We start from the raw sequence: 14,074 nt of genomic DNA, 5'->3' as shown, positions 1-14,074 counted from the left end.
AGGGTGTAATATAGTTTTCAGAAAACACTATGCAATTGGATTAATCTGTATAGGACATTTTAGTTACGTACATGAATGAAAATGCTTAAGTACAAAGAAAAGAAAACAATATTTAAAAAACATGGGAAGAAATGACCTGTTTAACCACAGAGTACGAAATGGGAGAATAGTCTAGCGAAGGATCTTTAATTTAGGCTTTTTCCGCATTTCAAAATTATTTTCATCTATGATAAAAGGCCAAAATATCTCCGCTGCCCAACAGGAACATAGCTGGTGTATTTTTGTTTAAGGACTTTGTTTCTTATCTGTCTTTTCCGGAGCTTTTTGTGAAGTTGAATGAATTTTTCCCTTTAACCAGGCGTCACACGTCAGGGTGGGTTTCTCGCCGTGTTGTTGGTGTCGCGCTGCAGGGCGTGAAGAGGCATCAATCTCAGCCACCAGCGGTTGGAATAAATTCAGCTAAAATCACCACTTCCGTTAAGGACATCTCTTTTGTTTCACTGTATTCTGTCCCTGAGATCTTCTATCAACATGGGGAACTGTCTAACTGTTGGGCCAAACGAGGCGTTGGTGGTCTCAGGTGGGTTCGTCTGTCTCTTGTTGTGCTAAAGCAGCATGCTAGCCGTCACAAATAACGGTCGTTATGAAGCTCCTGGAACACCGGGACAAACTGGCAGAAAAAGACACGTTTGTTTCATTATTGTCTGATTGTTAGCCTGAAGCTAAGCTTTAATTACACCTATATCAGATTTTTAGCCGGAATGCTAAAGCTAGCTTGCAGCTAGCTACCTTTGACGTTGGTCACGTGACCAAATAAGCTTTCTGACCCATTTGGACCTGAGTTCTGGGAAATGATGGCTGCAGATACGATAATGATACATTTTAATCTTTATATCAACACCGTTGGGATATAGAGCTACATTTATTTAGAATATTATTGAAAAGTCCAGTCATTCCATCACTATATTCAATTCAATTTAGTTTTATTTATATAGCGCCAATTCACAACACAAAGTGATTTCATTTAAAAGTAGAAAAAACGAGAACATTTGTTTAGATTCAAATTTGAAAAAATCTGCAGCATTTTAATATCATGGAAGTTGTTTTTGTGGACTCCCATGTTGGGGACCTTTAAAACATAATATATGGAATACATCGAATATATGAATATCTCATATTTAACTTTTTAACATCTCTTAATACAGTCATGGTACAAAGAAAGCAATCAGGACTGAAATTATAATGTTTAAAGAAAATTTAATTCTAGTCTCAAGTGTACGAAAGAACACAACAAACTAATGAGCTTGTGACATTTAAGATATACGCGATGTTTTGGAAGCATGAATCATTTTGGGCCAAGCTTCAGAACATTTTATGCCAGAGAACCCTGTGAGAACCTTTTAATGTTTCAGATATACAAAGATTTCTAGATCTCTCTTCTACTGAAATCAGAATATGTCGCGTGTTTCATTAAAACATTGTGAGTTTAGTTTATGGTTCCGCTGCATTCAAACGTCACGCAAAGTTCTTCCGCTACACCAGACAACGTCCTACCGCTACACCACAAAACGTTCTACCGCTACACCAGACAACGTCCTACCGCTACACCACCCAACGTTCTACCGCTACACCACAAAACGTTCTACCGCTACACCAGACAACGTTCTACCGCTACACCACAAAACGTTCTACCGCTACACCAGACAACGTTCTACCGCTACACCACAAAACGTTCTACCGCTACACCAGACAATGTGACAACGTTCTACCGCTACACCAGACAACGTCCTACCGCTACACCACCCAACGTTCTACCGCTACACCACAAAACGTTCTACCGCTACACCAGACAACGTTCTACCGCTACACCACAAAACGTTCTACCGCTACACCAGACAATGTGACAACGTTCTACCGCTACACCAGACAACGTCCTACCTCTACACAATCCAACGTCCTACCGCTACACCAGACAACGTCCTACCGCTACACCACCCAACGTCCTACCGCTACACCACCCAATACTCCCTTTTAACAGGAAGAAACCTCCAACAGAACCAGAACCAGGCTCAGTGTGAGCGGCCATCTGCCACGACCGACTGGAGGTTTGAGAGAACAGAGCAGAGACACAAAGAGAACAAAGAAGCACTGATCCAGGAGTCCTTTCTATGGGAAGGAAAAGTAACTGTTAATGGAGGTAGCTCCTTTAGTCGTTTCATCTAGAAAGAAAGAACAGATAAACTCTGAGCCAGTTTTCAAGGTTAGAGTCTGAAAGAGAGCACATAGAGTTAGTTACAGTAGAAGCTCAGTCAATCGCCATGTCTAGGAGAGAGAAAGGGTTAAACACTAAAAGACAGGGCCATGTGGATCATCTGTAGAAGGTGAGCATTAAGTTGTTGCCAGCAGAAGCTCAGACGATGCCCCTCTCCAGAAAGGTGTCACAGGTAGACACAGAGTCAGGCCAGGTGTAGCTTCTAGGAAGAGAAAAGAGAGAACAAAGTTAAAAGCTGAAATAACAGCAAATAATGCAAAATTGGAGAGTAGTAGGAGAATGTAGCGAAGAGGGTGAAAGTGGTCATTATGTCCTCCAGCAGCCTAAGCCTATAGCAGCATAACTACAGAGATAGTTAAAGAGAAACATTGCTGTTGACTTTCTGCTCTGTACGCACTGCGAGCCAGAAAGCCCTCATGTTTTGTACTTCTGATTTTAATGCAGATTCTCTGAAACATCTTTGGCATCAAAGAGCTAAAGCTCCTCAGTCCTCTGTTGTTTGCTTTGCTTTTATACATGTTGTGTTTTAATCCTTGATTTTTAGCAACAGCAGGAAAACGTGTAGATAATCAGTGAGTTCATGCTGAACCCATCAGGGTATTTGTTGGGTTTTGTCTTTCTACCAGTTTGCTGCCATCATGTGATCAGGATGCTGATGTTTCTAAATGCCACTGTTCTTTTCCCTCAGGCGGTTGCTGCGGTTCTGATATGAAGACCTACATCGTGGGAGGCTGGGCGTGGGCCTGGTGGCTTGTTACCAATTCTCAAAGGTAAAAGTGTTGCTGAGGCAATGAAGCCCTCATCTGTTGAAATGGATCTGAGTGATGGTTTTTAATAGCACCACAACCTAAATGAGCTTTTATCGCAGTGAACTTCCACAGAGGGATCAGTTCCATTATTCCATTATCTGCAGTCATGAATCAGGAAAATGGAACCTAGTCCTCCATAGATTTAGTTTCATGTGTTTCAGATGTAAACCAGTTGGCTCCCTGCAAAGCCTTCAAGCTTGGTCCCTTTCTGTGTGTAATGTCATGATTGTTTATAGACAGGTTTGTATATTACACAAAGCTCACCTGGCCGGGATGATGTTATAGGGGATTTCAGAATCTGCTTTATTGACAAGTTTTGTTCAGACAAACAAGGAATTTGACTCTGGTACAGTTTGCTCTCAATAATAAAGAATATCTTTTTAAATATAGATATAAACAGAGTGACTTTCCAACAGAATATAACATGAGATCAGTCCAAGAATGCCTGGTGTTGTTCTGGAGCTCTGACTGTCAAATGTTCAACAGAGAAACAGCCTGGAGGAAGAAACTGTCTCTGTGGAGGCTGGTTTTAGCAGACAGTGCTCTGTAGCGCCACCTGAAGGTCAAAGGATGTGTTGGTCTGCAGAGATTTTAGCAGCTCTTTTCCTGACCCTTGACCTGTATACGTCCTGGATGGAGGGAAGGTCAGCTCTGATTATTCTCTCTACAGTCCTGATTATTCGTTGCAGTCTGGACCTGTCCTGTTTGGTGGATGATCCAAACCACACTGAGATGGATGAAAACAGGACAGACTGAATGATGGCAGTGTAGAAGATGACCAACAGCTCCTGTGGAAGGTTGAACTTCTTGAGTTGCCTCAGGAAGTTCAGTCTCTGCTGGACCTTCTTCTCAACATTGTCTATGTGTGAAGACCATCTCAGGTCCTCAGAGATGGTGATTCCTAGTAACCGGAAGTGGTACAAAGCTGACACAGTGTTGCTGAGGATGGTGAGAGGGGGTATGTGGGGGTGGTGTTCTCTGAAAGTCCACCATCATCTCCACAGTCTTGAGTGGGTTAAGTTCATGGTGGTTCTGATAACACCAGTGTACCAGCCGATCCACCTCCTGTCTGCATGCAGACTCATCACCGTCCTGGATCAGTCCAATAACAGTGGTGTCATTTGCAAACCAGTACAGAAGAGGAGAACTCCCTCGGTGAATAGATGTCTCTGCACCAACCTTCGTTTATATAAAAGCAAATTCAGTCTCCTCACCTTTCAGCGTTGTGGTCTGCTTTGAACAGCTGAAAGCCCGGTATCAGGAGTGTGCAGTCCGTGGTGTTCTCGCTCAGCCAGGTTTCTGTCAAGCAGAGGGCGGCAGTTCCGAGTCTTTACAGGAGAAGAAGCAGTTTGTCCATCTTGTTGGCCGGGGAACGCACATTTACCAGGTTGTTTAAAGGCAAGGGTGACCTTGCCTTTAAACAACCCAGAGACATCCTTTTGTCAACTGGTTTCTGATGGCTCTCTTCCCTCTCCGCCATCTCCGGTGGGATAGCCCATAGAGAGCCGCCAGTCCGCTCCACAGTTGCTTGTAAAAGTGTTGATACTTCCTGAACTTTTCTATATGTTTTCACGTTACAACCACAAACTTTCATGTAATTTATTGGGCCTTAATGTTTAACACAAGATGGTGCTTACATGCCTGCATGGTTCTCAAAATGTTTCACAAATGAAGCTCTCTGCAGGCTTTACTCTAATACCCCTAAATATAACACAGTGCAAGCAATTGGCTTGAAAGGTCAGTCAGTCATTTTCTACCACTTCTTCCATAGTGGGTCTCAGGGAAGCTGGTACCTATCTCCAGCAGTCTATGGGCGAGAGGCGGGGTACACCCTGGACAGGTCGCCAGTCCATCGCAGGCAAACACACAAACAACCATGCACATACTCATTCATACACCTAAGGGCAATTTAGAGAGACCAATTAACCCAACAGGCATGTCTTTGGACTGTGGGAGGAAGCCGGAGTACCTGGTGAGACCTCACACATGCATGGGGAGAACATGCAAACTCCATGCAGAAAGACCCCTGGCCATTGCTGATGAATTACAGTTTGAATGTCTGCTGTTTCCCCACCTTGTTCTTTTCATGTCACTCCTCTGTTGTTTAGGTTGAGTCTGGAGATCATGACTCTGCAGCCTCGATGTGAGGATGTGGAGACAGCAGAGGGAGTAGCCATCACTGTGACAGGCGTGGCCCAGGTAACCCCGTTATCAGGGTTCCATGTTCCAGGTCTGGAGAAGTATGGAAAAATGTGTCAGATTTCAGACTTTATTCCTCATTCTGTTATTAGAAACACATAATGTCTGAGTTTACAAAGAGCAAAGTGCTTCTTACTTTGATTGTTTGTTTAATTAGCATCCTTTATCTCCACTGGAATCTTTTGTCAAACTTATTCATCAGTTTGTTTCGTAGCAATGAGTCCAAGAAATCACTTTTGCGTCATCTGTCAGTTGTTTGGAAAATAACAGCCTGAACCGTGCTTAGCAACATTTTTACTGCTCACACAGATTATGATTGCCGTCGTCGTCTTCCGCTTCATCTGGCCGGGTCGCATGGGCAGCAGATTCAGCAGAGACGCCCAGACTTTCCTCCCCCCAGACACCTCCTCCAGCTCCACCGGGGGGAGCCCAAGGCGTCCCCAGGCCAGCTGAGAGACATAGTCCCTCCAGCGTGTCCTGGGCCGTCCCCTGGGCCTCCTCCCGGTGGGACTTGCCTGGAACACCTCCTGGAGAAAGCGTCCAGGAGGCATCCGGTTCAGAAGCCCGAGCCACCTCAACTGACTTCTCGATGTGGAGGAGCAGCGGCTCTATGTGGGATCTCGTTCTTTCGGTCATGACTAGAAGTTCATGCCTATAGGTGAGGGTAGGAATGTAGACCAACCTGTAAATTGAGAGCTTCTCTTTTTGGCTCAGCTCTCTCTTCACCACAACGGACCGGCACAGCTGCCTCATAGCTGCTGTGGCCGCACCGATCTATCTGTCGATCTCCTGCTCCATTCTTCCCTCACTCGACTTAGTGCCGGCAATGTGGACCAAACTCCTGCTCTGCTTGTAGAGAGACCAGATGGCCCCTCATAAAGGGCTCCTGACTCCGTACTCCTGGAGCGCCACCTACAGGGAACCACAAGGGACACGGTCAAATGCCCACAAAACACATGTGGACTGGTTGGGCAAACTCCCATGAACCCTCGAGCACCCTGTAGAGGGTATAGAGCTGGTCCAGTGTTCCACGGCCCGGACGAAAACCCCGCTGCTGCTCCTGAAGCCGAGGTTCGACTATCGGCCGGACTCTCCTCTCCAATACCCTGGCGTAGGCCTTTCCAGGGGTGCTGAGGGGTGTGATCCCCCTGTAGAGTTCAAGTATCTTGGGGGAACACACCCTCTGGTCCCCCAGGCCACGACAGCCCCACAACATCCAGAGACTTGAGGTACTCAGGGTGGATCTCATCCACCCCCGAAGCCTTGCCACGGTGACGCTTTTTAACCACCTCGGTGACTTCAGCCTGGGTGATGAAAGAGTCCAACCCCGAGTCCCCAGCCTCTGCTTCCACCAGGTAAGGTGCGACAGCAGGATTGAGGAGATCCTCAAAGTACTCCTTCCACTGCTCGATAATGTCCTCAGTCGAGGTCAGCTGCTCCCCACCCCCACTGTAAACAGTGTTGGTGAAGCACTGCTTCCCCCTCCTGAGGCGCCGGACAGTTTGCCAGAATTGCTTCGAGGCCGACCGGTAGTCCTTCTCCATGGCCTCACTGAGCTCCTCCCAGGCCCGAGTTTTTGCCTTTGCCACAGCCCGGGCCGCGGCTAATAGGACTACTCCTTTAGCCTGACAGTATCCTTTACTGCCAGTGTCCACCAACGTGTTCGGGGATCGCCGCTGCTACAGGCACCGTAGACCTTACTGCCACAGCTACGGGCGGCAGCATTGACAATAGAGGCAGAGAACATGGTCCACTCGGACTCTATGTCTCCAACCACCACAGGAATGTGGTCAAAGCTCTCCCGGAGGTGGGAGTTAAATACATTCCTGGCTGGGGGCTCCGCCAGATGTTCCCAGCAGACCCTAACCCCTCCAGAGAGTCACACCTCTCTCGAAGAGCTGGGTTCCAGAGCCCAAGCTGTGCGTGGAGATGAGCCCAACTATTTCTGGCCGATATCTCTTGACCTCCCGCACAAGCTTAGGTCCCTTCCCCCACCAGCGAGGTAATATTCCATGTCCCCAGAGCATCCGGAGATGCACCTGGCCCACTGGTGCCAACCACTCCCGTTCGAGCTTGGCCTGGCCGCGTCCCGTCTGAACCGCTCTTTGTCTGACCCGTCACCTAGAGCCTGTTTGCCCTGGCAGACCCTACCAGGGGCATTTAACCCCAGACAACATAGCCTCAATGATCATTCAAGCACTCAAACCCCTCCACCATGTTAAGGTGGCGGTTCAAGGAGGAGACACATTATGACGATGACAATATATTATACTGCCCCTAATGTAAACTCAGCTGCACACTGAACTGACCTCTGACCTGCATCATTCATTCGGTGTCTTGGACATCAACCAGTTTTTCGTATTTACTGATATATTTTGGTGAAACAGCTGCAAAAAGTTATGATTTTAATAAAGTTAATTATCCAAGGCGAACTTGTTTCTTGTTATTTAAAGTAGTAGTTTGGCTTGTTGCATGGAGCAGTTTAGAAAATGAGGCCTGCCTTTGTTTTTGATGCTCTTTAAAAAGTGTTCCCTGTGCAGGGGTCAGGACCCACAGTGGGACACTCGGTAAAGGCCTCTATTGTACAACTCGTTGCTGATGTTTTTATAATAACTGTTTAAGGAGATCAGAACAGTAGTTGCTGTGACTCAGCGTAGATGTGTGAATGGTTTCTTTACTGATGCTTGTGGACTTTAACAGTTATTAATGTCTGTTATTTTGTGGGGTTGAAATTGAAAGGTGTGGAAAACAACTCTTTGTGACTCGTCTATGTGTGAATTTTCATCATTCAGTGGTTTTTGTTTATAGAAATCCAGAAAGGGATCTTAGGCTGAGCTGTAAGCACAGCAGAACGGTTTCATTTTTGGACTCTGATGGTAAAATGAAGGTTCTCAGTGGCGTTCTGGTCTCAGTGTGTCTCTGTCTCTTCTTCAGGTGAAAGTCATGACAGAACATGACCTGCTGGCTGTGGCTTGTGAGCAGTTTCTCGGTAAATCCATCATAGAAATCAAAGCTGTGCTCCTGCAGACGTTGGAAGGACACCTGCGCTCCATTTTAGGTTTGTAGGGCTGGCAGCCAACAGTGCTGCTAAATATTCTTCATCCTCTGGGGTTATGAGCCCAGGATGAACAGGTTTCTTCTTATGTCCCAAAGCCAGAATATTATGCGGTGCAGTAATTTAGATTTTCTATTTAAATAAACTGTTAAACACAGAGCGAGAAGATGAGGCTCAGTTTGATCCAGATGACATCTTTGTTCTGCAGGTACCTTGACCGTGGAGCAGATCTATCAGGACAGAGACCAGTTTGCCAAACTGGTGCGGGATGTTGCAGCTCCTGATGTGGGCAGGATGGGCATCGAGATCCTGAGCTTCACTATCAAGGTCAGTGGAAGGTGGAGGACAGAGGAACATTTGACGTATCTCTCAGGAGGCAGCCTCTAATTTTTTTAAATGACTTCTGAAAAACAATTTCATAGAAAGATCATAGTAAAATATTTCAGCACAAGCTTTGGTTTATCTATGGAACTCAAAGAACACCTAGAAAAAGCCCCTTTTCCACTGGCCTGTTTTAGTTGGCTCTGCCCCTCTCCATTGGTTTCACTTTACTCAGTACGGTACCATCAGACTTTAAAGTCCAGAACCACAGACTTCTCACTGCGCTGAAGTTTTAGGTTGGATGTTGGATCTTCGTGCTCCATGGATTCAGCAGGTCTTCCTCCAGTTGGACCCGATGCAGGCAGTCTGATTACAGGCAGCTGCTCTCTGCCTGCTGCCTCCTGCAGACGCTGGTTCTCTGAAGGACTGCCAATAAATGTCAGAACCAAACCCGCTGTTTCATGGTGGTTTGTTCTGTGTGTTTTGGCGGAAATGTTTGTGGATCCAACGTACTCGTACTCATCGCCTTCCGCTTCATCCGGGACCGGGTCGCGGGGGCAGCAGACTTAGCAGAGACCCCCAGATGTCCCTCTCCCCAGACACCTCCTCCAGGGGAAGCCCAAGGCGTTCCCAGACCAGCCGAGAGACAAAGTCCCTCCTGTGTGTCCTGGGCCGTCCCCTGGAACACCTCCCGAGGAAGGCATCCAGGAGGCATCCGGTATAGATGCCCGAGCCACCTCAACTGGCTCCTCTCGATGTGGAGGAGCAGCGGCTCTACTCCGAGCTCCTCCCGGATGGCCGAGGAAGCCCATTTCAGCCGCTTGTATCCGGGATCTCGTTCTTTCAGTCATGACCCAAAGTTCATGGCCATAGCTGAGGGTAGGAACGTAGACCGACTGGTAAATTGAGAGCTTTGCTTTTCGGCTCAGCTCTCTCTTCACCACAACGGACCGGCACAGCGCCCCCATTACTGTGGCAGCCGCACCGATCCGTCTGTCGATCTCCTGCTCCATTCTTCCCTCACTCATGAACAAGACCCCGAGATACTTGAACTCCTCCATTTGAGGCAGGAACTCCCCTCCAACCTGAAGAGGAGAAGCCCCCTACCTGCGTGTCATTCAGAAAGCTGATGTGTCCTTTTTCTTTTCTTTCAGCCTTCAGTCTGGTTTATGATTAGTAAATATTACAATTATATGTGGGTTTGACCCGCTTCGGCCACTGTGGTCCTTAACCTTAGAACTCCCAGGGCCGTCAATTTGACGGTTTTGAAAGTTTGACATACCATAACCCTGGTTTATTAAAACTCTTATCTTCCTGGCATCCTGACATTTTCTAAACCTGTGTCTTGTGTATTCCTATGTCTCTATTTTTAAAAAATAACTAAGTAAATAAAAGATCTAAGTATTTCTACCTTGAACTACCACAGCCGCTATTTTGACGGCCCTATTATTCACGTTGAGTATACGCGCGAGCGTTGCCTATCAACCGCCACTCTAGAAAGCTGTCTGAGAAGGAGATTGTTGGCATCCTACAAATGGATTCCAGACGGAGGTTTTCTGCTCAAGAAGCATTGAAAATGCTTTGAAAATTAGATGAATGATTCTGACGGCTCTTGGTCAGTATTCAGCAGTGACAGCGGGTCAGAGAGTGAGCCTCCCCCGGCTAAAAAAAGACGAGTCGTCCCATCTGCAGGCGGTGGTGATTTATTCTCTCAAGGTAGTAAATGACTAGCCTATGTAAGGATTTGATCATTTTAGGCTATAGTTTACAAATTAGTAAACTAATAATCTGTGTTCAAACAAGATGGCGCCGCAGAGGGTCGCCTCGGCGTGTAGTTTTTTGCTTTAAAACGGTCTTCTGTGATGGTACCCAGAGCTCTCTCACCAGAGAAGAACTCATGAACATCAGGGCTACTACACCAGAGGAGTTATTTCCCACTTTTCTGCCTACTGCTCTGGAATATTTGGACATCCTGGTCAAAGGTGCGCTCACCTTTTGTTCACGCGGTGAAACGCCGGAAGAGAGGGAAACGGGCTGGGGTGCTGGTACGTCTTCACCAGCGTGGACTACGAACACCGTTACCTGGAATATTTCTCTCTAACGTGCGCTCACTTCCCAACAAAATGGAGGAACTACAACTGTTGTTGGGGAAAAACAGGGACTTTTATTCATCGGCAGTTTTGTGCTTCACGGAGACGTGGCTGTGTGGATTAATACCGGACTCCGCGCTGCAGCTGGCAGGATTCCAGCTCTACAGAGCGGACAGAGACACGGAACTCTCCGGCAAAGCGAAAGGTGGAGGAATCTGTTTTTACCTCAACAGTGGTTGGTGCAACGACGTGACAGTGATTCAGCAGCACTGTTCTCCAGACCTGGAATCCTTCATCATAAACTGTAAGCCTTTCTATTCCCCCCGTGAGTTCGCTTCGTTCATCCTGGTCGGTGTTTACATCCAGCCGCAAGCTAACGTGCAGGTCGCACAGCGCATGCTCGCCGACCAGATACTGAGTGTGGAGCGGACCAACCCGGACTCCTTAGTTATCGTCGCTGGTGACTTTAACAAAGGTAATCTGACCCACGAACTCCCCAAATATAGACAGTTTATAAAATGTCCGACCAGAGAGGACAACATTCTGGATCACTGTTACACCACCATCAGAGACACTTATCACGCCGTCCCACGTGCTGCACTGGGCCAATCCGACCACATCATGGTCCACCTGATTCCTGCATACAGGCAGAAACTAAAGCTCTGCAAACCTGTTGTGAGGACATCAAGGAAGTGGAGCAGTGAGCCTGTGGAGAATCTCCAGGCGTGTTTAGGCTGTACAGACTGGGATGTGTTCAGGACTACTACCAAAGCCCCCCACTCCATCAACGACCGACGCCTCGCCAACGACCTGAACGAGTTCTACTGCCGCTTTGAAAGACAGAGGGACAGTCCTGCAACCATCCCCCACGACGCCCCCCAACACCTGCAGCCACAATCCACCACCCCCGTCTCTCCAACCTCAAGAGGGGCCTTGGCACCTCCAACCCCCACCCTGAAGTTCCCCCCCACCAGCCCCCTACCCACGCCGAGGACGGCTCTTTCCATCCAGGAGAGGGACGTCAACAAACTCTTCAGGAGACAGAACCCCCGGAAAGCTGCTGGTCCGGATTCTGTCTCACCAGCCAGCCTGAAGCACTGCGCTGATCAGCTGTCTCCAGTCTTCACAGACATTTTTAACACCTCACTGGAGACATGTCATGTGCCAGCCTGCTTCAAGTCCTCCACCATCGTCCCTGTTTCCAAGAAGCCAAGGACCACAGGGCTTAATGACTTCAGACCCGTCGCCCTGAGCGCCTTGTGCTCTCACACCTAAAAGACATCACTGACCCCCTCCTTGACCCCCTGCAGTTTGCCTACAGAGCCAACAGGTCTGTAGATGATGCAGTCAACCTAGCCCTTCACTTCATCCTCCGGCACCTGGACTCCACAGGAACCTACGCCAGGATCCTGTTTGTGGATTTCAGCTCTGCCTTCAACACCATCGTCCCAGTTCTGCTACAGGAGAAGCTCTCCCAGCTGAGTGTGCCCGACTCCACCTGTAGGTGGATCACTGACTTCCTGTCTGACAGGAAGCAGCGCGTGAGGCTGGGGAATCACGTCTCTGACTCCCTGACCATCAGCACCGGTTCCCCCCAAGGCTGTGTTCTCTCTCCTCTGCTCTTCTCCCTGTACACCAACAGCTGCACCTCCAGTCACCAGTCTGTCAAGCTTCTGAAGTTTGCGGACGACACCACCCTGATCGGACTCATCTCTGATGGTGACGAGTCCGCATACAGATGGGAGGTGGACCATCTGTTGGACTGGTGCAGCCAGAACAACCTTGAGCTCAACGCTCTAAAGACAGTGGAGATGGTTATGGACTTCAGGCAGAACCCAGCCCCACCTGCCCCCATCACCCTCTGTGACTCCACAATTGACACTGTGGAATCTTTCCGCTTCCTGGGAACCATCATCTCCCAGGATCTCAAGTGGGAGCCAAACATCAGCTCCCTCATCAAGAAAGCCCAGCAGAGGATGTTCTTCCTGCGGCAGCTGAAGAAATTCAACCTGCCAAAGACTATGATGGTGCACTTCTACACAGCCATCATTGAGTCCATCCTCACCTCCTCCATCACCATCTGGTACGCCGCTGCTACAGCCAAGGATAAGGGCAGGCTGCAGCGTGTCATTCGGTCTGCTGAGAAGGTGATTGGCTGCAGTCTACTGTCGCTCCAGGAACTGTACACCTCCAGGACCCTGAAGCGGGCAGGGAAGATTCTGGCTGATCCCTCCCACCCCGGTCACAGACTCTTTGAAACTCTCCCCTCTGGCAGGAGGCTGCGGTCCATTCGGACCAAAACCTCACGCCACAAGAACAGTTTTTTCCCATCTGCCACCAGCCTTGTTACCAAAGCCCAGAAACCACCCTGACACTCTCCCTTTCCCCCACACCCCCCCTTTTTTTTGCTGACAGGACACCTGTAACCTGTAACTCTATGCGTTACATTAACGCTCAGCTTGGACTCCTGCTTTACTTGCACAATGATCACCTGCACTGTTGTATTGCTCTTGCATCTTATACTGCTCTATATTTACTCTCACTCACTTAAAACTGTGCACATATATTTATATTATATTGTAGATATGTTTATACTGTTTCATTTGTATTGTATTGCACCGACTACGCCAAAACAAATTCCTTATATGTCCAAAAACGTACTTGGCAATAAAGCTTTTCTGATTCTGATTCTGATTCTGATCTATATACTATTTATATAGCAACAGTGCCACAATCAGCGGAGGTTCAGAGACAGGGAGATGAGCCAGACGCCCAGTCCCCAGCTATAAACCCAGCAATCCAGCTCTCTGGCAGGAGAGAAAATACAAATCAAGGTACTGATAATGGACAAAGAAAAAAACAATAAGGCCGTAGATAGGTATAGTAGCCTAGTAACAACGCTCTATTCTGCACTTTACAGCGTCTTCATCACAAGACGAACGCACTCCTGAGACGGAGGAGCAGATAGGAAAGGATGGTACTGTGTGGACAGTGGTAGGGGAGGAAGAAAGTAGAGGGAGGCGTCAGAGCCAGAATGTGTTGGCAGAAGGACCCACCACATACGCAAAGTGCCAGATCCAAGATGCCCAGACCACATTCCTCTGCTTGGTGGATGCCAAAATGCTCATCCACATTCAGGGCTGCACTGTAGCTGAGGCCCACAGAGTCTTAGGTGATGATTCCTCCTGGGACATGAGTGTGGATGAGCTGAAGGCGTTTTTAGTGCTAGTTTATGTCCGCGGAGTGAAAGGGGGGCGTAACATGGAGCTGTCCAGCTTTTGGTCAGATGAATGGGGCTTTCCATACTTCCGTGAAACCATGTCAAAAA

The 14,074-nt window shown here is 48.0% G+C and overlaps 1 protein-coding gene across 3 annotated transcripts in view; it reads left to right on the top strand.

The window, feature by feature from the left end:
• Positions 1-380: 380 nt before the first annotated feature.
• Positions 381-14,074, top strand: part of LOC124883988 (flotillin-2) — a 42,934-nt gene continuing 29,240 nt past the window's right edge. For 2 of the 3 annotated variants that reach the window (XM_047391536.1, XM_047391535.1), the window contains exons 1-5: positions 381-580; positions 2,961-3,042; positions 5,190-5,280; positions 8,215-8,338; positions 8,544-8,662. In XM_047391536.1, the coding sequence (XP_047247492.1) occupies positions 532-580; positions 2,961-3,042; positions 5,190-5,280; positions 8,215-8,338; positions 8,544-8,662 (465 nt within the window). In that variant the 5' untranslated portion in view covers positions 381-531. Of the gene's footprint in view, positions 581-2,960; positions 3,043-5,189; positions 5,281-5,918; positions 5,939-8,214; positions 8,339-8,543; positions 8,663-14,074 lie in introns of those variants that run through there. The other variant, XM_047391537.1, reaches the window with a different exon arrangement.

Source organism: Girardinichthys multiradiatus, chromosome 18 (assembly GCF_021462225.1).
Source record: "Girardinichthys multiradiatus isolate DD_20200921_A chromosome 18, DD_fGirMul_XY1, whole genome shotgun sequence".
Taxonomy (NCBI): domain Eukaryota; kingdom Metazoa; phylum Chordata; class Actinopteri; order Cyprinodontiformes; family Goodeidae; genus Girardinichthys; species Girardinichthys multiradiatus.
Note: the sequence above shows the minus strand (reverse complement) of the source record. Positions and strands in the feature narration are given on the sequence as shown.